The sequence below is a fragment of the Anomaloglossus baeobatrachus genome, chromosome 7 (assembly GCF_048569485.1).
Source record: "Anomaloglossus baeobatrachus isolate aAnoBae1 chromosome 7, aAnoBae1.hap1, whole genome shotgun sequence".
NCBI lineage: Eukaryota > Metazoa > Chordata > Amphibia > Anura > Aromobatidae > Anomaloglossus > Anomaloglossus baeobatrachus.
In genome coordinates, this window is record NC_134359.1 from 104,083,050 (window position 1) to 104,105,417 (window position 22,368).

General features: G+C 43.8%; 1 protein-coding gene across 1 annotated transcript in view; it reads right to left on the bottom strand.

The window, feature by feature from the left end:
* Nucleotides 1–22,368, bottom strand: part of LOC142245947 (uncharacterized) — a 414,818-nt gene that overhangs the window by 45,019 nt on the left and 347,431 nt on the right. The window contains exons 8-10 of the mRNA XM_075318950.1: nucleotides 21,190–21,232; nucleotides 5,821–5,882; nucleotides 146–256 (exon numbers count right to left, since the gene is read on the bottom strand). Coding sequence (XP_075175065.1) covers nucleotides 146–256; nucleotides 5,821–5,882; nucleotides 21,190–21,232 — 216 coding nt within the window. The remainder of the gene's footprint in view (nucleotides 1–145; nucleotides 257–5,820; nucleotides 5,883–21,189; nucleotides 21,233–22,368) is intronic.

Here is a 22,368-nt window from a genome sequence, read left to right on the forward strand (position 1 = left end):
GGTCCTCTCTCTTCCTATACCAGTCTGTTTTGTACTACTAATGATTGTTGTACGTATACCCTCTTTCACTTGTAAAGGGCCATGGAATAAATGGCGCTATAAAAATAAATAATAATAATAACAAACATTCCCCAGAAAAACTTACCAAAGTTTCCATTTCATACAGGAGTTCATCTATATTGTTCTTTGTTGTCTGAATGTCCTGCTCGGTGAGTATAGGCTTTTCCCTCTTTGGTGTGTAACAGATACATTGAAGCTACAGTATAGAGAATAACAGCATTTTATCATGATTTTAATGACAGGATGTGTTTAATATTTAAATAATGTAATTTTATAACTTACACAATTTGATTCTATTACGTACAGCATTTCACTTCTCTGAATGTATGAATCAAATTGTTTTTTTCTGATTGGTATAGCTAAATCCAGTAAGATTTATTCTTTATCATGAACTGAAAACACTATGCACAAATGTTTCCTTTGAGGCATTGTCACTTTTTTTTGTCGTTTCAACTTTTTTCCTTCATTAAGTGCTACTACAGTGGCAAAGAAAATCCACAATTGCAGTTTATGTTCTTGGTGTTCATTCTGTCTCCCAAAACGTATAAGAAAAAGTGATCAAAAAGTCATCTGTACCACAAGATGGTACCAATGTAAACTTCAGATTATCGTACCAAAAATAAACCTTCACACAGCTTTGATGACAGAAATTTGTAAAACTTATAATAATGCGCTGAAGTTTTGATTGATACTACCTAGTGATACATGTAGCGTTCTGAAGTAGTGACAACGGACACAGGTACACGCGTCAACGCTGATGATGCTGGGCAGTGGGCATTGAATAGCATGTTAGCATGTCCCTGTGGGCGCGCTAACATACTAACAGGGTGGAATGAGCGCAAGAAGTAACACCCTTGTGACTAGTCCTCTTGCTCATTAGCATATCATAAAAGATCTTTAGAAATACTTTTTCCAAAGATCTCTTTATCTATGCTAGTGTATACAGGGACCGTTAGGCAGGGATTAGCAATATGCAGCCAGAACTGCTCGTGGTTCTGCCTGCATATTGCACCTGACAGGTTCACTTTATTGGAGCGATGCAGGGCAGCTCTCTTTACATTTACATCCAGCCTATGGAGATAATAAAAGCTGATTAGTAGTGGCCAACTTGACTTTTTATTCAGTTTTATCACTTTCCCATCCATTTCAGCCTTTTACTCAGGTCCCCAGACCTCTTTGTTGGGTCCAGCAGAAAATTACTCGCATTTCCCATTGACTTTTATTGTACTTGCTATTCGGAACAAATATGCGAGTATTACAAAGTACTCGTTACGAGTATAGTGATTACAAATATGACTGTACTCGCTCATCTCTTACAGTGGGGAAAAAAAGTATTTAGACACCCACCAATTGTGCAAGTTCTCCCACTTAAAAAGATGAGGTCGGCCTGTAATTGACATCAAAGGTAGACCACAACTATGAGACAAAATGAGAAAACAAATCCAGAAAACCACTTTGTCTGATTTGGCAAGATTTTATTTGCAAATTATGGTGGAAAATAAGTATTTGGTCAATAACAAAAGTTCATTTCAATATTTTTTTTTACATCCTTTGTTGACAATGACAGAGGCCAAACGTTTTCTGTAAGTCTCCATAAGGTTGGCACACACAGTTAGTGGTATGTTGGCCCATTCCTCCATGCAGATCTCCTCTAAAGCAGTGATGTTTTGGGCCTGTCGCTGGGAACATGGACTTTCAACTCCCTCCAATGGTTTTTTTATGGGCTTGAGATCTAAAGACTGACTAGGCCACTCCAAGACCTTCATATGCTTCTTACGAAGCCACTCCTTCGTTGCCATTGTGGTGTGCTTGGGATCATTATCATGCTGAAAGACCCAGCCACGTTTCATCTTCAATGCCCTTGGTGATGGAAAAAGGTTTGCAGTCGAAATCTCACAATACATGGCAAATTCATTCTTTCATGTACACAGATCAGTCGTCCTGGTCCCTTTACAGAGAAACAGCACCAAAGCATGACATTGCCACTCTCATGCTACACAGTAGGTATGGTGTTCTTTAGATGCAACTCAGCATTCTGTCTCCTCCAAACACAAGTTGTGTTTCTACCAAACAGTTGTACTTTGGTTTCATCAGACCATATGACATTCTCCCAATACTCTTCTAGATAATTCAAATGCTCTCTAGCAAACTTCAGATGGGTCAGTACATGTACTGGCTTAAGCAGGGGAACATGTCTGGCACTGCAGGATCTGAGTCCCTTGCGGCGTAGTGTGTTACTGATGATAGCCTTTGTTACCGTGGTCCCAGCTCTATGCAGGTCATTCACTAGGTCCCCCCATGTGGTTCTGGGATTTTTGCTCACCGTTCTTGGGATCATTTTGACCCCATGGGGTGAGATCTTGTATGGAGCCCCAGATCGAGGGAGATTATCAGTGGTCTTATATGTCTTCCATTTTCTCAATATTGCTTCCACAGTTGATTTCATCATACCAAGCTGCTTGCCTATTGCAGATTCAGTCTTCCCAGCCTGGTGCAGGGCGGACAGGTGTCTTTTATACTAATAACAAGTTCAAACAGGTGCCATTACTATAGGTAAAGAGTGGAGAACAGAGGAGCCTCTTAAAGAAGAAGTTACAGGTCTGTGAGAGCCAGAAATTTTGCATGTTTTTAGATGACTAAATACTTAAAATCTTGACAAATCAGACAAGGTGATTTTCTCATTTTGTCTCTCATACTTGTGGTCGGCCTTTGATGTCAATTACAGGCCTCTCTCATCTTTTTAAGTGGGAGAACTTGCACAATTGGTGGCTGACTAAATACTTTTTCCCCACTGTATAATGATAATTACAGTCAAAATAATCTGTATAGGTTTTTCAGCTTAAAAAAAAATATTTTTTTTATATTTTATTGGCAAAATGTATTTTAACTGATAATTTCTTTTCTTTCCTGTATTATCTTACCCCTTTAAAATTAAGAAAAATTTCTGGACAACAAAAAAAAATATTTTTTTTACGGACAGGGCAAAAAGTGCCCTTTTTTTACGGACTGTCATGGAAATTCAGGAAGGTTGGAAACCCAGGTTGGGGTGTTGAGTGTTGAACCAACACCAATATCTTTTTCACCTATCTATAAGATGGGTCATCAATATCATATGCCCGGGAAAATGCCCTTAATATTTGTTAAAAGAGAGGAATGAGAGGGCAGCATTTGAAATTAATTTACATCTACCATTAACAATGCGGTGGTAAATATGTTTATGTTTGTCTATAATTTGCTCAGCTTGGAGGTTCTTTTTTTGCATTCCTATATTCTTGATTGTTATTTATTGGAGCTTTACAGTTAAATTATGGACCAGGAATATATTTCAAGAATACACGGACATGCTGTGATCCAACCAGACTGCTCGTAAAAAAGCTAAACTAAATAATAAGCATGTATTGTTGAGACGGTGGTTGTGCGCAGGAAATTTTCTGTAAAATGAAAACAAATTGCTGGTAGTAAGGCATTTGTCACAGTCTGATTACTTGGCAGTCACTGTGGGAGCTGCAATTTGTCAAGCTACATCAGGAGAACAGGAGAATGCAAGGGCCGGACAATGTTATTTGCATGTTCATTTTCTAATAATCAATAAACATGGGTATTTCCAAGTGATGCTCCTTTTACATCATTTACCAGAGCACGCTGATCCTTAAAACCTGAAAAATCTTTTTATCTCTTACAATAGCTGGCTGGGCTATTGGATACAGTTATTCTCAGGATGATATATGTTTCATGGTAGATCTCTGAAGATATTTTACTCCTTTATACAAAGACAATTGTTTTACTACTGCTCATGTAGAGTGATGATCCATATTTTCAAGTGTGCACTTGCTTTCTCAGAAGACTGGTGGGTATTTGATACAATTAATGAAAGGGATATTTTCAACTTTCTTCTGTTACGTAGCTTGCACAGCGGATGACCATACGCGCTGCTGTACATTAAAAAGTTGTGATGGTGGAATATAGGGGGTTGTGTATAATTTTGTGTAGGGTATTTTAGGCGTGATTCTCTGTCCATTCTGTGTACATTGTCCTGTTAAGTTAGGTTAATCACCTCCTGCTTAGGGCTTTTGTCCCTAAGTTTGGGGAGGGGGCCTGGGATCCACCAAACTCTCTGCTCACCTGGGAGATTATTCAGTCGGTCTGAAAACTTCAAGAGAGAAGCAGGAAGATTCATCCTCTGTTGGAGAAGCTGAGGCTTCCCAGAGAGACCTAGACATTTATCGCTTACTGGACTGTATCTGTGTTCCTGGACTACTTTACCCTCTGTGTGGTGGATTTTTTTATGGGCCATTTGATTTTGCTTGGAATAAAGGATCTTTGGATTGTTCATCCATCCCTCGCTCTCTTGATTGTGTGATATGGGAGAAGGACTCCGTGACAACGACTATACAACAATAAAGTGTTACAGCAGTCAGCAGTCAGATCCCTAACGATCATAACGTGATGGCTTTCAAATTGATATTCCATCACTTTGACGGGAAAGCTCCCTTAACCTCTTCTTCATACAGGACGTACTGGTATGGAATTGAAGGTGCAGTCGGCGTTATTCAGCAAAAGCTGACTCCAATCGCTGCTGTTTAACCATTTAAATGCCCCTGCCAATATTGTCTCAATGCCCCATGCCACTTTCCCTTATGGAAAGTTCGCACAAAGACAATGGATGGCCAAATAGGTTGAGGACCCTGTGCCATCCTGTGGCAAAGGAGAGCAGTAATTTTACTATATACCAAAATTATACACTGTATAAACAATATATCCTATAGGTTCAAGTTCCTTAGGAGGACTATAGTAAAAATCAAAGTAAACATTAACATCTTCACCCACAGGTGAATTTTCATTTTTGTTTTTCCTTCCTTTCTTCCAAAGCCATAACATTTTTTATTTTTCCATCAATAATGCCATTTGATGGCTTTTTTTTTTTTTGCGGGAGGAGTTGTACTTTTGAATGACACCATTCGTTCTGCCCCATACTGTCCCGGAAAACGGGAAAAAAAATTCCAAGAGCAGGGAAATTGCAAAAAGAGTGCAAGTCCACAACTGTTTATTGGCTTATTATTTACAATGTTCAATATATGGTAAAACTGACCTGTCACTATGATTACTCAGGTCAGTATGAGTTCGTAGATACCACAAACATGTATAGCTTTACATTTATCTAAAAGGTGAAAAAAAATCCTGAGGTTTGTAAAAAAAAAAAAAAAAAATTGTGCTTTTTTTTTGTATTGTATTGTTTCTATTTAATTCTTTTAATTTTAATGTGGCAAAAGGGAGGTGATTTGAACTTATAGGTTTTTGGGGTTTTTTTTCAAAAAAATATTTTACATTTTTTATTGAGTTTATTAGTCCCCTTAGGGGACTTGAAGCCTGCACTGTCCAATCGCTTCTGCTCTTCAGATGGATGCTTCAGTACCACTCTGAACAGAAGAAATGCTGATCTCCTGTGAATGCTGGTGCTCTCAACCTCAGGCGGATTTCCCACCACCCTCACCTGTTAGCTGCACAAGTCAGCTGATCAGATCAACAGACGTGTGAAAGGGCTACAAAGCGCAGGGAAAAACGCTTGACATGCTGCAGTTTATTTTTTGCAGTAAATCTGCAAGTAAAAAAAATAAGTATCATGGGCACAACACTTCAGAATTCTCATTGACTGGCATGAAGAAAGACTTGCAGATTTGACCACAACCTGCAACAAAAAACACATTAAAAAAGCACCATGCACACAGCCTTAGGTTGAAAAATTTCCGTCATGCTTCTAACCTGAGAAACAGGAGTTACACGGGTCCATGGTTCATCTGTTACTCCGTCAGGGGACTCCATTCCTGTTATGAAATAAATTAAAAGAACAATTAATACATAAAAGGGTGGAAAAAAGGAAAAATTTAGAGATATAAGTTATTAGAATTATACATATACAATATCGACAAAAGGTTTTGCTTTTTTTTTTAAATGTCTGTATCTGCCATTGACCCTCTGTATAGAATCGATGGAAATATAAATGCCACCATGTACAAGGATATACTGGAGAATATAATGCTGCCACATGGTAAAACCAAAGTTGGCCAATGATCCTAAGCACATATCCAATTTAGTCAAAAATTGGTGAGGAAAGAAAAATGTTCACCTTTTGCAATTGGCCAAGCCAATCACTTGATTTACACCCTATAGAGCACCTTTAGGATGAGTTAGGGCGATGAGTTGGGGTTTGTACCCATAGCAATAAAGATGAATTGTTTACAGTTTTGCAAATGGAATGGAGCAAGATCCTTCAAGATTAGAGACGGGCGGACTTGCAGATAACAGGGACTGACAGGTCCCTGCTATTTTTTTTAAAAAAATCCGTTTCCGGTGCATAATCCTGTACCCATATAAGTCTATGGGAACCAGAATTCAGGGATTAAAAATGTTGGTGGAAGGGATAAGTGGATAGGAGAGCAAGCGGTGTACTCACCAAAGCTTCCAGGTCACGCATTCACTTCTGGAGGTGCGTGTGTCTCTAGATCATGCACTAAAAATAAAGGAAGATGCTAGAATGTATGGACTCCTAGATATGACGTAAATCACGAAGCAGGGGGCAGGGGGGCCCTGATTTATGAACCCTCCTGGTTCATAAATCAGGATGGTCAGGATGAGCTGCACCTGCAATGCTTCCTCCTCTGCTCATCCTGAACCCTCCTGGTTCATGAAACAGGAGGGCTCAGGATGAGCTGCACCAATGCTATTTACTCCTCTGCTCATCCTGAGCCTCCTGGTTCATTAATCATGAAGCAGGAGACTCAGGATAAGCTGCACCCATGATGTTTCCTCCTCTGCTCATCCTGAGTGACCTAGTTCATGAATGATGATTCTTACCCAGAGACAGGGTCTGTGAGTGATTGCAGTCAGACGCTGTCACACAGGTTGCAGGCGCGTCTGACTACAACCAATCACAGAGGCAAGGCCACCCCGTGGGCAAGGAAAGCAGTGCATATGTATGAGCAATGATGAGTGGCCCAGGGAGGCAGCCAAGCAAAGGGCAGTTTACAGCCGCGACGGACCCTTGGTAAGTATGTGTAATGCCTGCCTGGATCCACACATTTAGACTGGCTGTAATGGACAGGTTAGAGGAAAGCCGCTCACAAAGCAGTACCCTGAAAACTCTGCAACCCTTTAACCCCTATACAGGGATTTGGAATTACACAGGGCCCTGGAGATCACTACCAGTGGTAGGCTGCAGTCCGATAAGAGTAGTAGTCAGGCAGGGTCAAACCAGGAGATGCAGAACAGGGACAGAATCACGCAGGCAAGAACGTAATCAGGAAACCAAGCAGAGGTCAAATCCAGATCGGCCAGCGAGGTACATAAACAGCAGGCAAGAGACGTAGTCAGGAAACAAGCAGAAGTCAGAACACCAGAGTCATTAAACAGAACAGGGCGGGACAGGAATACAGAACTGTCTCTGACAGTGGTCAGCACACAGGAGGGGAAATAAGAAGAGTGTGGTGTCTTCCCATTGGTTGTAGCTGAATGATGGTAACTTCAGCTGGAAGGCACACACCACCTACAGTCAGCCAGTGGTACTGCAGATCCCAAGGAAACCCAGCCCAGTGGATGAGCGGAGCCTGCACCCACCAGTGCCGCTGGCATCGACTCCTCTCCCATCACCAGCACTATCCAAGGCAGGAACACGGCGTCGTCTGGTGATCGAAGCAGAGGTCGCTGGAGCAGAGGATGTAACAGTATGAAGCTCTCGCTTCTTTCTTATCTTATTTTTTCTTTATTTTTTTTAGTTTCTTGAGTGCTGGATCTGGATCAAACACCCGGAATCCCGAGTCTGGGTCCGGCACTCGGGCACCTTTGAAACCGTGTGGATCCGGACTTTTACAGTCCGCGTCCGCGCATTACTACTCAAGATGTCTTGTATACCCTAGTGGCTTCAATACCCTGACGGTGTGGTGCAGTAATTAAAGCAAGAGGTTATGCTACAAAATACTAAGTTATGGCATTGTAAGCAATTAATTACTCTCTATGTTGTGATCAATAAATAGTATATGCAAAACTTTTGGCAGACAGTTTTCTTTAATTCAATGACCATACCTATATTCAAAAGCATTTTGATTAAAATTAAGGTCTCTCATGATGACAACTTCATGCACTTTTAGTTTAACACCAAGAAAATGACATCATAACAACCAGACAGAAGTAACCACACACTAAAAAAATGCAAAACTTTTAGTCACTACTTTATTTTGCTGCCCGACTTATCCACCTCTCCCCTTAATATTCCCTGGCCTCTCCTCTCTGCCAATCTCTTCATTGGTATCCCATTGCCCAAAGACTCCATTTCAAAACCCTAACCGTGACATACATAGCAATCTGCAGCCTGTCTCCTTCATTCGTTCGGGACCTAGTCTCCCGATACCTACCTGCACGCAACATCCAATCCTCAAAAGACCTCCTGCTCTCCTCCTCTCTTATCTCCTCTTCCCACAATCACATACAAGATTTCTCCCGTGCTTCCCCCATACTTTGGAACTCTCTACCCCAACGTATCGGATTCTCACCTACTGTGGAAACTTTCAAAGGGAACCTGAAGTTCTACCTATTCCAACAAGCCTACAATCTCCAGTAACCCTCAGTCTCCATAGCGTTGCACAACCGGCTCTACCCTCAACTTCTGTATCTTCACCCCTTCCATGTAGACTGTGAGTCCTCACAAGCAGGGTCCTCTCTCCTCCTGTACCAGTCAGTGACTTGAATTGCTCACCATTATTGTACCCATTCTGTGTATGCCCCAAGCTGTCATGTGTGAAGACAAACACAATTTTTTTTTGGAACTTGAATCCTTTATTTTTCAACAAATGTCCTCTTTACAGACTTTATCTCAAATTGTTACTCCCCTTTAACATAGTGGGTGGAAACTAGCTGCTATGTTTCCCATGCACAAGACACAGACATGAGGGATTACGGCTCTTCTTTCACTGTAGCACAAAAAAAGAAGTTGCAGGGGTATGGAGTGCATCATACAGCAGTACTGAGCAGAGCAGCTATGAATCCTGCACTGGGCTGAGGTAATATAGTTGGCTCATACTGCGGCACCAGATGCCTCTATCTGCCTATCTCTCACTTAATGTCCCTTATTCCTCCTCTCCCTCCCTTCATAGAGTAGAATAGGAGGAATAACCCAACATCTTGCTGTGCTAGCCTCTTTCCTGCTTTCATCAAGGTGTATTTGAGCATTTTTTTCAGAATGGATGGTGAGAAAGGGGAAGGAGAAGAAGAATTTCATAAGTGGAGAATGAAGTAGATTTCCCTGATAAGATATATTACAAAGTTTCTTATATTTGTATGGACTATTGATTCAGGGAAAGTTTAATAAAACGATTGTGATCATTTAGTTTGTTGTCTGTCTATCTGTCTATTTCTGATTAAATGAACATGGCTATCAAAAATATAATATTATTGCAAGTACAGTATATGTTATTATAGGAAATTAGTCATAACAACTCTATTACAAGAGCAGATTTTAACTGGACATTGCTATTTTAGATAATAATGGCAAATATGATGGATAGGTGCAGAAGACATTTCTGGCAGTCACACACAACAGTCAGGACTCCAGATCCACATGCTTCTGATAAATAAAGGGATTCCTTAGGTAGAACTTGCACTGTTCATGTATATATAAAGGACTTTTTAATTCCCCTGACTGTTCAGAACTGTAAGCATAGTGGTGTGTGTGGAGTTTTCTATAGTCTGTCTTTTTTGTAGACTGCAGTTGTGACGCCCTAGGGGTGCCGATCCTGTTCGGGGGCGCCACAGGGCTTGTTCAATATGGCGAACAGGTAATGTCAGTTTCTTTTTATATATATTGTGACACCACTCACGGCTTGCGGTCAGGGATGTGGATGACTGCCGCTGCAGGTTTTACGAGCGCCTGGGGCTGATGGGGTCTGCAGCCAGATGATGTAGCCTGCAGTGAGTGAGACAGGCCCCAGGAGCTCAGGTGAGCCGGGTAGCGGGTCCTGGAATAACACAAGCTGAGTCCAAAAGTCTTTTAACTGGTTTTTACTCCAGATTTTACTGTGAGCTGACCCTCGCGTTGCTGTGATGAACCAGGTAGGACCAGGGGCTCCTTTGGGCCAGTCTGAGGGTAACCTGTTAGCTCGCCTTCCTAGCACTCTGTGTTCAGATAACCCCCTGACGTGGAGTACCATGGGGGTCTATCCAGGGAGTCGCAGCTGCCTTTTCTCCCTTGGGTTTGGCCCGTTTGCCGGCAGCGTGGACCATGTGACTCCAGGCTCTGTCCCCTTATGGGTCCCTGCATTGCTGCTGAGGCTCGGACTTTGTGAGGTTGGTGAGGTACTTGTAGTTCCCCTCACCGGCAGGTTTAGCAGGTCATTAAACTGGAGTCTGCTCTAGGGACCTGTACCCCGTATGTCCCTAGTCAGCAGGAGCACCATACTGTTTCTCACCAGGTGACCATTCTCCCCTGCTAACGGTTACTACCCCGTGCAGGGTCTGACTAGTGGAGCATGCGTATCCGACTCGCGACCGCCGCTCACCACCACCAGACTGGCTTTCTCCCTCCTTTCCTGACAACCTCTGCACTCTAGCCCCCAGCCCCTCCGCTTCACCCCTTGACAAGATTTGAAAGCCAGTCCCCTCCGGAGACTGCCCAAGGGTCCAATCTACTGGTGTGGGAGAACTGGTTGCTATGTGTCTGTGCGTACACACCTCGTTCTGGCCCTTAGGATTACCTATAAGTACTGTCCCAGCATGGGTGCAGTACTCAGTGGCACCTGACCGGGTCAGGGGCGCCACAAAGTGTTGAATAGAGTTGAGCGTTGTTCGATTCGAACCGTTCGCCAATTTCAAATTCGAGTGATTTTGGGCGGTGTTCGAGTCGTTCGACGAACTCGAACAATTTGCTTCAAGTTCGGCAGTTTGAGTTACCGTTCGATAACAGTTCGATCACCAAAAGCGTGGCTTTTCACAGTAAGGCTATGTGCGCACGTTGCGTATCTGCATGCGTCCTGCGTCCCCAGAACAATCCCTCTCTCATTCCTACTCACCGATCAGCTGCACGGCTGTCACAAAGCTCTGGCGGCTTTTCCTCTTTTGAAAATGGCTGCATCTCATTATTCAATCTGGTAATCCCTGCTTTCCTCGCCCACCGGCGCCCATGATTGCTTGCAGTCAGACACGCCCCCATGATGAGTGACAGCTGTCTCACTGCAAACAATCACAGCCGCCGGCAGGCGGGTCTATATCGTGCAGTAAAATAACTAAATAAATAATAATAATAAAAAAAAAAAACCCTGCGGTTCCCCCTAATTTTGATACCAGCCAGGATAAAGCCACACGGCTGGAGGCTGGTATTGTCAGCATAGGGAGCGGCACGTTTTGGGGAGCCCACCACCCTAACAATATCAGCCAGCAGCCGCCCGGAATTGCCACATCCATTAGATGCGACAGTCCCAAGACTCTACCCGGCTCATCCCAAATTGCCCTGGTGCGGTGGCAATCGGGGTAATAAGGGGTTAATCATGGCAGGCGTCTCCCCGAGATACCTTCCATGATTAACCTGTAAGTGAAAGTAAATAAACACACACAACGAAAAATTCTTTATTTGGAATAAAAGACAAAAAAGCACCCTCATTTACCTCTTTATTAAAATCCCCAAATATCCCTCCAGGCCCAACATAATTCACACAGGTGCCACAACGCTATCAGCTCTGCTACATGAAGCTGACGGGAGCGGCAGTAGAACACGAGCGCTCTGTGTCAGATCCACGCAGCAATGAAGTGAGCCGCGCTGTCAGCGGGGATGTCACTGAGGTAATGCCTGTGTGTGCGGTGATGATTGGGGCGATAGTGCCGGTGTTTGTGCGGTAGTTCCTGCGTGTCTGCGGTGATGAGTGTGTTAGTGCCGGTGTTTGCCCATCCATCCCTCCATCACTCCCTCCATCCATTCATCCCTCTCTCCATCTCTCCATCCATTCATCCCTCCCTCCATCCCTCCATCCATCCCTCTATCCCTCCATCCATCCATCCCTCCATCGCTCCATCCATTCATCCCTCCCTCCATCCTTCCCTCTATCCCTCCCTCCATCTCTCCATCCATTCATCCCTCCCTTCATCCCTCCCTCCATCCATCCCTCTATCCCTCCATCCATCCATCCCTCCATCCCTCCATCCCTCCCTCCATCCATCCCTCCATCCAACCCTCCCTCCCTACATCCATCCCTCCCTCCCTCCATCCATCCCTCCTTCCATCCATCCATTCCTCCCTCCCTCCATCCATTCATCCCTCCCTCCATCTCTCCATCCATTCATCCCTCACTCCATCCATCCCTCTATCCCTCCATCCACCCCCCTATCCCTCCCTCCATCCCTCTATCCATCCATCCCTCCCTCCATCCCTCTATCCATCCATCCCTCCCTCCATCCATCCATCCATCCATCCATCCTTCCATCCCTCCCTCCATCCATTCATCCCTTCCTCCATCCCTCCCTCCATCTCTCCATCCATTCATCCCTCCCTTCATCCCTCCCTCCATCCATCCCTCTATCCCTCCATCCATCCCTACATCCATCCATCCCTCCATCCATCCTTGTAGCTGAATAATCTACTTCTGGATTCTCTACTGCAATATAGAGGTCAAGATTGCCAAATCTTCTTATGTTTTTCATTAGAGGCAGTGGCTCAATGGGTGGGCAGTGGCTCACAAGTTCGAGTCCCAGCCATGCCGGTAAAGAATTTAATTTATTTATAATTTTAAATTATAATTATTATTTATTTATAATTATTATTTAATTTAATTATGCACTGAGGGGAGGAGCCGGACATCAGCTGTGAGCCGCGGGACACACCTCTAAAATTGGAGTAGTTCACGGAATAATGCTGCATTGCTCTGTCCTCTCTCTCCTCTCTCTCTTCTCTCTCTCTCTCCTCTCTCCTCTTTCTCCTCTCTCTCTCTCCCTCTCTCTTCCTCTCTCTCTTCTCTCTCTTCTCTCTCTCTTCTGTCTCTCTCTTCGTCTCTCTTTTCTCTCTCTCTCTGTCTCTCTCCTCTTACTCCTCTCTCTCTTCCCCGGCGATGATCAGCTGATGCGGTCACCTGACGGAACCAGCTGACACTATAAGTCGAGCGGTGAGGCCGGCTTTTTACCGCCCGGCCGGCTAAACTATCAGCTGATGCTGTCGGACAGAAGTCTGCATAGAAGTGTGTAGTTTTTTTTTTTTGCACAGATGCATAGGCTGATTGTAAAAAAGCCATTTACACAATCAGCTGCTGTGTCATGTGATTCACGCCCTTGAACCTGACACATCATTTGATTGCTTTGCCTCCCAGCAAACCGATCAGATGATATTGGATCCTGGATTGGACGGCGCAGGACCCTTGACCCAGGATTACTGTGGAGGGGGGTTCTTTATTTCAATAAAGATGGAGTCACTAATTGTGTTGTGTTTTATTTATAATAAAAATATTTTTCTGTGTGTTGTGTTTTTTTTTATCTGTACTAGAAATTCATGGTGGCCATGTCTAATATTGGCGTGACACCATGAATTTCGAGCTTAGTGCCAGTTGATAATATACAGCTAGCCCTAACCCAATTATTACCCAGCAAGCCACCCGTCACCAGGGCACCTAGAAGAGTTGGAAACAACACCAGAAGATGGCGCTTCTATGAAAGCACCATTTTCTGGTGCGGCTGCGGACTGCAATTCGCAGCAGGGGTGCTCAGAAAGCTTGGGCACCCAGCATTGCGGATTCCAATCCCCAGCTGCCTAGTTGTACTTGGCTGGACACAAAAAATGGGCGAAGCCCACGTCATTTTTTTTTTGTATTATTTCATGAAATTCATGAAATAATTAAAAAAAAAAGGGCTTCCCTATATTTTTGGTTCCCAGCCAGGTACAAATAGGCAGAGGGGGGGTTATGGGCAACCCGTAGCTGCCTGCTGTACCTGGCCAGCATACAAAAATATGGCGAAGCCCACGTAATTTTTTTGGGGGGGCAAAAAACTCCTGCATTCAGTCCTGAATGGAGTATGCTGAGCCTTGTAATTCTGCAGCTGCGGTATGCAGTCTGTCTGTATGGAGGAGAGGAGACAGCAGCTGCAGAACTACAAGGCTCACCATCCTCCATTCAGGACTGTATGCTGGAGGGAGAGGCAGGGGGAGCAGAACTGCAAGGCTCAGCATACTTCATCCACTAGTGTATGCAGGAGAGCAGACAGCAGCTGCAGAACTACAAGGCTCAGCATGCTGCATCCAGGACTGTATGCAGGAGTTTTTTGCCCACCAAAAAAATGACGTGGGCCTCGCCATATTTTTGTATGCTAGCCAGATACAGCAGGCAGGTACGGCTGCCCCCAACCCCCAGCTGCCTATTTGTACCAGGCTGGGAACTAAAAATATAGGGAAGCCCTTTTTTTAATTATTTCATACATTTCATGAATTAAAAAAACGACATGGGCTTCGCCCCATTTTTGTGTCCAGCCAGGTACAACTAGGCTGGTTACTGGGTGGGCGCAGCGATGATCGGAAGGAAAAGCGGCGGAAGACAGAGTGCAGGACGCGTCGCGGGGACCTGTAAGTATAATGGCAATGTTTATTAACTGTATGTGTATATGTATAATATGTTTTTATGTGTTTGTGTTTGCCTGCCATTGTTTTCAATGGGGTTCGAAGGTGTTCATCGAAATGGTCGCCGAACTGATCCGCCGTTTGACGAACCGAACCGAACACTAGGGGGGTGACTCAACATATATAGTTACATAGTTACTTAGGTTGAAAAAAGACCTAGGTCCATCTAGTTCAACCTTCCTCCACCAGTTCTACATTTAGTCACTAAGTCATTTATAACCAACAATGTTTTGTGTACTGAGGAAATCATCCAGCCCTTTTTTAAAAGCTGTTATAGTATCTGCCATTACTACCTCTTGTGGTAGTGTATTCCACAGTCTGACCGCTCTAACTGTAAAGAACCCTTTCCTATTTAGGTGTCAAAATCGCTTTTCTTCCACTCGCAGTGAGTGCCCCCTGGTCCTTAGTACTGTCTTTGGAAAAAATAAGTCATGTGCCAGTCCTTTATATTGACCACACATGTATTTATACATATAAATGAGATCTCCTCTGAGACGTCTTTTTTCTAAGCTAAACATATCTAACTTTTTCAACCTGTCATCATATGGGAGGCCTTCCATTCCTTGTAATAGTCTAGTTGCCCGCCTTTGAACTGACTCTAACTTCTGAATGTCCTTTTTAAAATGTGGAGCCCAAAACTGGATCCTGTATTCTAGATGTGGCCTTACAAGTGATTTATAGAGGGGTAACAATACGTTGGGATCACGGGATCTAATCTCTCTTTTTATACACCCTAAAATCTTGTTTGCTTTAGCAGCTGCTGCTTGACATTGAGTGCTGCTGCTCAGCTTATTTGTAATGAGAATACCCAAGTCCTTCTCCTGTTCTGTAGTCCTGAGTTTACTTCCATTTAATGTATACGCAGCTATAGGATTACTCCGTCCTAGGTGCATTACTTTACATTTATCAACATTAAATCTCATTTGCCAAGTATCTGCCCATTCTGACATCTTATCCAGATCTTTTTGTAATATTGTACTATCCAGGTCAGTTTTTAATATCCTACATAGTTTGGTGTCATCGGCAAAGACTGACACTTTACTATCAATCCCATCCACAAGGTCATTAATAAAGAGAGTAAAAAGAATCGGTCCAAGCACAGATCCCTGCGGCACCCCACTGCTGACTATGGCCCATTTAGAGAATGTACCATTTATGACTACTCTTTGTTTCCTATCTTTTAGCCAATTCCTTACCCAGTTGCATATTGTGTCCCCTAGTCCTTGCTTCTGGAGCTTTAATATAAGGCTATTATGTGGTACAGTATCAAATGCCTTTGCAAAGTCCACTAGTGTTGAATATGCAAATGAGTCAGGAGTAATCCAGTCTGATGTGTCTGCAAAGGCTGAAGAATTAAAGGGGTATTCCCATCTCCAAGATCCTATCCTATTATATAGTAGGTATAATAATAATATTAGCAAATACCTCCAATTAGAAATGTAGTATACTGTAGTTCTCCTGATTTGCTATGTCTTACCTCATGTGCAGATCATTGTAGTACCTTAGGTATTCATGGTTATGACCACGCATATAGTCACAGTTAGTTACAGTGCCTTGCGAGAGTATTCGGCCCCCTTGAATTTTTCAACCTTTTCCCACATTTCAAGCTTCAAAAAGATAAAAATTTTAATGTTATGGTGAAGAATCAACAACAAGTGGGCACAATTGTGAAGTTGAACGAAATTTATTGCTTATTTTAAACTTTTTTAAAAAATAAATAACTGAAAATTGGGGCGTGCAATATTATTCATCCCCTTTAAGTTAATACTTTGTAGCGCCACCTTTTGCTGCGATTACAGCTGCAAGTCACTTGTGTATGTGCCTATCAGTTTTGCACATCGAGAGACTGAAATTCTTTCCCATTCTTCCTTTGCAAACAGCTGGAGCTGAGTGAGGTTGGATGGAGAGCGTTTGTGAACAGCAGTTTCTAGCTCTTTCCACAGATTCTCGATTGGATTCAGGTCTGGACTTTGACTTGGCCATTCTAACACCTAGATACATTTATTTGTGAACCATTCCATTGTAGATTTTGCTTTATGTTTGGGATCATTGTCTTGTTAAAAGATAAATCTCAATTCCAGTCTCAGGTCTTTTGCAGACTCCAACAGGTTTTCTTCAAGAATGGTTCTGTATTTTGCTCCATCCATCTTTCCATCAATTTTAACCATCTTCCCTGTCCATGCTGAAGAAACGTAGGCACAAACCATGATGCTGCCACAACCTTGTTTGACAGTGGGGATGGTGTGTTCAGGGTGATGAGCTGTGTTGCTTTTACGCCAAACATATCATGTGGCATTGTGCACAAATAGTTTGATTTTGGTTTCATCTGACCGGAGCACCTTCTTCCACATGTTTGGTGTGTCTCCCAGGTGGCTTGTGGCAAACTTTAAACTATACTTTTTATGGATATCTTTGAGAAATGGCTTTCTCCTTGCCACTTTTCCATAAAGGCGAGATTTGTGCTGTGTACGACTGATTGTTGTCCTATGGACAGACTCTCCCACCTGCTGTAGATCTCTGCAGTTCATCCAGAGTGATCATGGGCCTCTTGGCTGCATCTCTAATCAATCTTCTCCTTCTTTGAGATGAAAGTGTGACGCCCTGACAAAATCAGGTTGTCACAGGAGACTGCATCCATCTTTCAGATGCAGGACTCTCTCCTCCTTGTCCTATTAACACAACCCTACACACAGGTACATACACCAGCCACAAAGCCTAGTCACCCCCCAGGACAATAGACAATAGGGACACACCAGTGGTGATGGTGACGCCCACCTAGGGGTCCTGAGGTGTCAGGGGAGGGAACACAGCAGATTAGTCTGGACAGAGGAAGTGAGAGGAGGGAAGTGGTAGTCGGGAGTTGTAGCTCCCGGACTACTGGACTACCTGAGCTGACTAGGTGGCAGACAGCAGAGAAAGGCCACAGACGACGGAGATACAGTCACGGGAGACCTTAAGTGGACTAGGGCAAGGTTGTAGCCCGCCAGTGCCAACAGCAGGAATTCGGTCCGGAGGTCGTGCACAGTCGGGTACCTGGACCCTAGGGTGAGGACAGCTTCAAGCACCTTTCTGATTAGCCAGCAAGGGACAAGGTTCCAGATCTTGTCCCACGAGTAGCCCAGATAGAGCGAGACGGAAGCCCAACGCGGGGGATAGGGCGTCTGCAAGTGCCTGCAAAAATCCCAAGGGTCAGATCTCGTGGGCCACAGCTCCCACAGCAAAGACACCGGGAGTGGACTTTTCCCGTTCCATGCGGACTAGTCAACACACAAGACACAAAATTAGAGTGCAGGAGGAAGGGCCCCTGTTCTGCTCACCAGTGTGCGGGACCCGAGCACACCCCTTCGGAGTCTACCGTTATCCGGCCCTTGGTTTACTACTTGGACTCTGTGTGAATTATTCAACAACAGTGAGTACATCGGTATCATCCGGTCCAGCCTGCAGACGGTGTCCCAGCACTCTACACCACCTACACCTGGGCCCCGGGACAACACCTCCCCTACCCGTGGAAGGGATACCATCCTGCTGCCCCGGTCCATCAGCCCCTGTCGCCCCATACCAAGGCAGCGGCGGTGTCACCAACTATTACCGCAACCCACGGGTGGCGTTACTGACAAACTCTTCCCTGTAAATAACCCCTTTATTACGTTGTGGGCGACAGGCTGCTGCAAGAGCCCTGGGTCCGGCTGCCACTCGAGCCACAACCACGATCCCGGATCCGAGCGTCTCGAGTAGCTTCCCACTGGCCGTGGCCTGCGCCCCCGTCCGCAACAAAAGTTTGGATGGACGGCCGGGTCTTGGTAGATTTGCAGTGGTATGATACTCCTTCCATTTCAATATGACCACTTGCACAGTGCTCTTTGGGATGTGTAAAGTTTTGGAAATCTTTTTGTAACCAAATCCGGCTTTAAACGTCTCCACAACAGTATCACAGTCCTGCCTGTTGTGTTCCTTGGTCTTCATGATTCTATCTGCGCTTTAAACAGAACACTGAGACTATCCCAGAGCATGTGCATTTTTATGGAGACTCGATTACTCACAGGGGGCTTATATTTATCATCATCCGTCATTTAGGACAACATTGGATCATTCAGAGATCCTCAATGAACTTCTGGAGTGAGTTTGCTGCACTGAAAGTAAAGGGGACGAATAATATTGCACGCCCCAATTTTCAGTTATTTATTTTTTTTAAAAAAAGTTTAAAATAAGCAATATTTTTCATTCAACTTCACAATTGTGTCCCACTTGTTGATTCTTCACCATAACATTAAAATTTTTATCTTTATGTTTGAAGCCTGAAATGTGGGAAAAGGTTGAAAAATTCAAGGGGCCGAATACTTTTCTAAGGCACTGTAGTTGCTAGTGGTCATAACCATAGATACCTAAGGTCCTGCAAGGCCCTGCACAAGAGGTAAGAGACATGGCTATATCAGGAGAACTACAGTATATTACATTTCTAATTGGAGGTATTTGCTAATATTTCTATTACACCTACTACCTATTGGGATAAAATCTAGGAGATGGGACTACCCCTTTAAACTTAAGTCTTCTAACACTGCTGCACCAGTGTGTAAATTAGGCCAGGGTCATATGTACATATAGCATCCAATGATTTTCTCATTTGAGAGCAATATGCTACTGACACTTGACTCAGACTCTGCTGCGAGCGTGAGCCCAGTGTCATTCACTGTGCTCCGATTCTATCGCATGCGAGAATCATATTTCGGTATCGTCCCTCTGATGCAATCTGTTAGTAGATATGTATGCCCACCCCGATGGAGACAGAGGCCAATACAATAGCATTGAGTGTGCAAGGGCTAGGTGAAGCAACTAATCAATGTGCTATCTTTACTTTCTTTAGCCAGTTAAAGCCAGCCTTAATATTTCTCTTAGAAATGCTCTTGATGGAAGAAAGGATTTATTTGATGGATAGCCCACGAATATCGTTCAGTGTACGCCACACATTCCGGAGGAGTGAGCATTCTAGTGCATAGGACAGTTCGATTTTTGTGTCTTAAATCCTCTGTGGACCAGGAGGGAAGGTTTGTGTGTCTATACTGTGTTCTTTGCAATGTGTGCTGTATATTAGTTGCAATATATATCCCTCAACCATATGCGAGTGAACTGCTGAAACGTATATTTAACTTTATTGGCTCCCTTCCTGAGGTTCCTACCCTGTTGGTAGGGGACAATAATAATTATTTACACCCCCACTGGGACAAGTTGCGCAACGGAAGTATCCCTGAGGGTGCTTCATCTACTTCTTTGTCTAGATTGATAGAAGAGATTGGGTATGTAGATGTGTGGTGTATTAGGAACCCACAGACTTGGCAGTTCTCCTGTTACTCCAGTTTCTACCAGTCATTGTCACAAATAGACCTAGCTATTGGTGATGCCGTTGCCCAAATGATGCCCTACATAGCCTCGGACACATATTTGGCCAGGGGTGGATCAGACCTTTCCCCCCTTCAGGTCCGCCTTAGGCTTTGAGAAAGGAATCGGTTGGGAGGTGTCCCCTAGCGGCTTTACCCTTTTTGGATCCAATTGATAGGCGGCACTCTGATTCTTTACAGTGAATCATGGTACAGCGTCTAAGTGGCATACTATGAAAATGTATGTTCGCGGGCGGTAATCTTCTATAGCCGCACACTGTCACTTCAGATGTAGCACAGCTGGAATCGTCGTCATGGGACCTTGTGTGTATTATGTAGGACATGGGTGTTTGGGAGTGTGAGGAAAGAGTTAACTTTTTTACTGGTTAGAAAAATAATAGAAATTCATTCTCTTTTGCAAGAACAAGACCAGACTTATTTACGTAACAAACTTTGAGACCAAACTCAAGGACACAGAATGTTTTGACTTAGAAACAACTGAAAAACATCTTATTATGGGAAGAAGAAATGTTATAGACTGTTATGGGAGTAAAAGTCATTATGTTAATTTCTCTTGCTGGGAACATGTAATCCACACCTTTAATGAATGTATATTAATGAATATGTATGTTGCATAGTTACACCCTAATCAACTTTGTATAACCTTGTAATGTAAACAAAATCAATACAGTTCGATTTAGGAGCCGCACATCTCCAGGTCTTATGTGTATAACAGCGTTTGCCTGTTTTCATTGAGGCTGGAATAACAGAGGTGGGGGTTACCGGTACTCTCTCCGCATTCGGACATCGCTGGCAACAGCTGTGACCGTTAGGTCAACCTAACAGGAGTTTAATAAAGAGGTGAAAGAGGGTGGGGGTTTTGTATTTCATTTGAAATAAAGTATTCTTTGGGGTGATGATACACAGGATTGAAATATTTTCCATAACACAGGCAACTTTTTTGGATAAAAATGAAAGCATAGTCACAGAAAACGAATAATCAGCTCTTCAATGCCGCCATCACTGACAAAATGTTCCACAGCATGGAGAGTAACATTTCCAACTAGTGAACATATGTGAGAAGAAAGGAGAGGAAAATGGTTGGAGATAAATAATGTAACTCACGGCTCTGTGGAGGTGGCAGTCTAGTTCCATTATGGTTTTTATTCTGAAAAAGAAAAAAAAATGGTTCTCACAGCGTGATTAAGGGTAATTTATTGCATTAAGTGGATATTTGAGTGAAGTAACACACAGTTATCTCCTTGGGTACATTTGTCAGGCTGCTAGAGAACAATATGCTAGCTGTTTACAGGCATCCTGACATACGACGGTCAATAAGTGCAGATTTGTACTTAGGAATGGAAACAATTTTGCAAATGTCATAGTAATCCTATTGAGACCACGCTCATGACATGGCACAATGGCACTTATATCTGCACATCAAACTTATTCCCTACTGTAATCTTATTAAACAGTCACAGGTTAGTGGCGTATGCCATTTTATTGTTATGGCACAGAAGGCATACTATTGTAGCCATGAATTGTGCCAGATGCCAAGACGCGTGTGTGGAGAGTAGTCTATTAGGGCTGCGTATAAAACGGACTAGATTAATGCAAGAAAAAAAGCGCATTGCACTCGGGATCTATATTTTTCAAGGAGTCAGTGCTGATCCGTGAGTTTTTCATCAGCTATAATAGGCATCAGGAAAAAAAATTTGCAGAATGCTGCGTATGGCCATATATATCAGACGAGACTCGCCAATACAAGTCAATGAGTGCGAGAAAAAAATGGACAGCACACGGACCATTTACAGATACGGCACAATTCTGTAGCATATAAACAAAAGAGAAAGCTGTGGCACCCTGAGGCTTTAGTCGCCACAGGGTACTGCATCTCACTTAAGGTGCAGTACTCATCCCCAGTAAGGAAGAGGTTAATCGCTGGTGTTTCTCACATTCACAAACCCCACACCACACTTTGTTGCTTTCCCACTGGGATTGGCCTAGGGTAGGCAGGGGGTGGCCATCACAAGGCATGGGACTTTCCTGGTCACTAGGACAACCACCTGGGGAGCGGGTGTGACGCCCTGGACTAGTCAGGTCATCACAGGGCTCTGAACAATCTTTCTCTCCCTGTGCAGGGCTCATGGTTCTGGATCCCCATCTTGTGGTACTGCCTCCACCAGCATTCACAAATCCTAGATACGCCTTACACCACACCCTGTCAGGCACATCAGTGGGCTACTTAATCTGGAATAGGGCTGCCCACCTAGGGGTTAGGCAAGGAGGTGGGAGGTGTCAAGT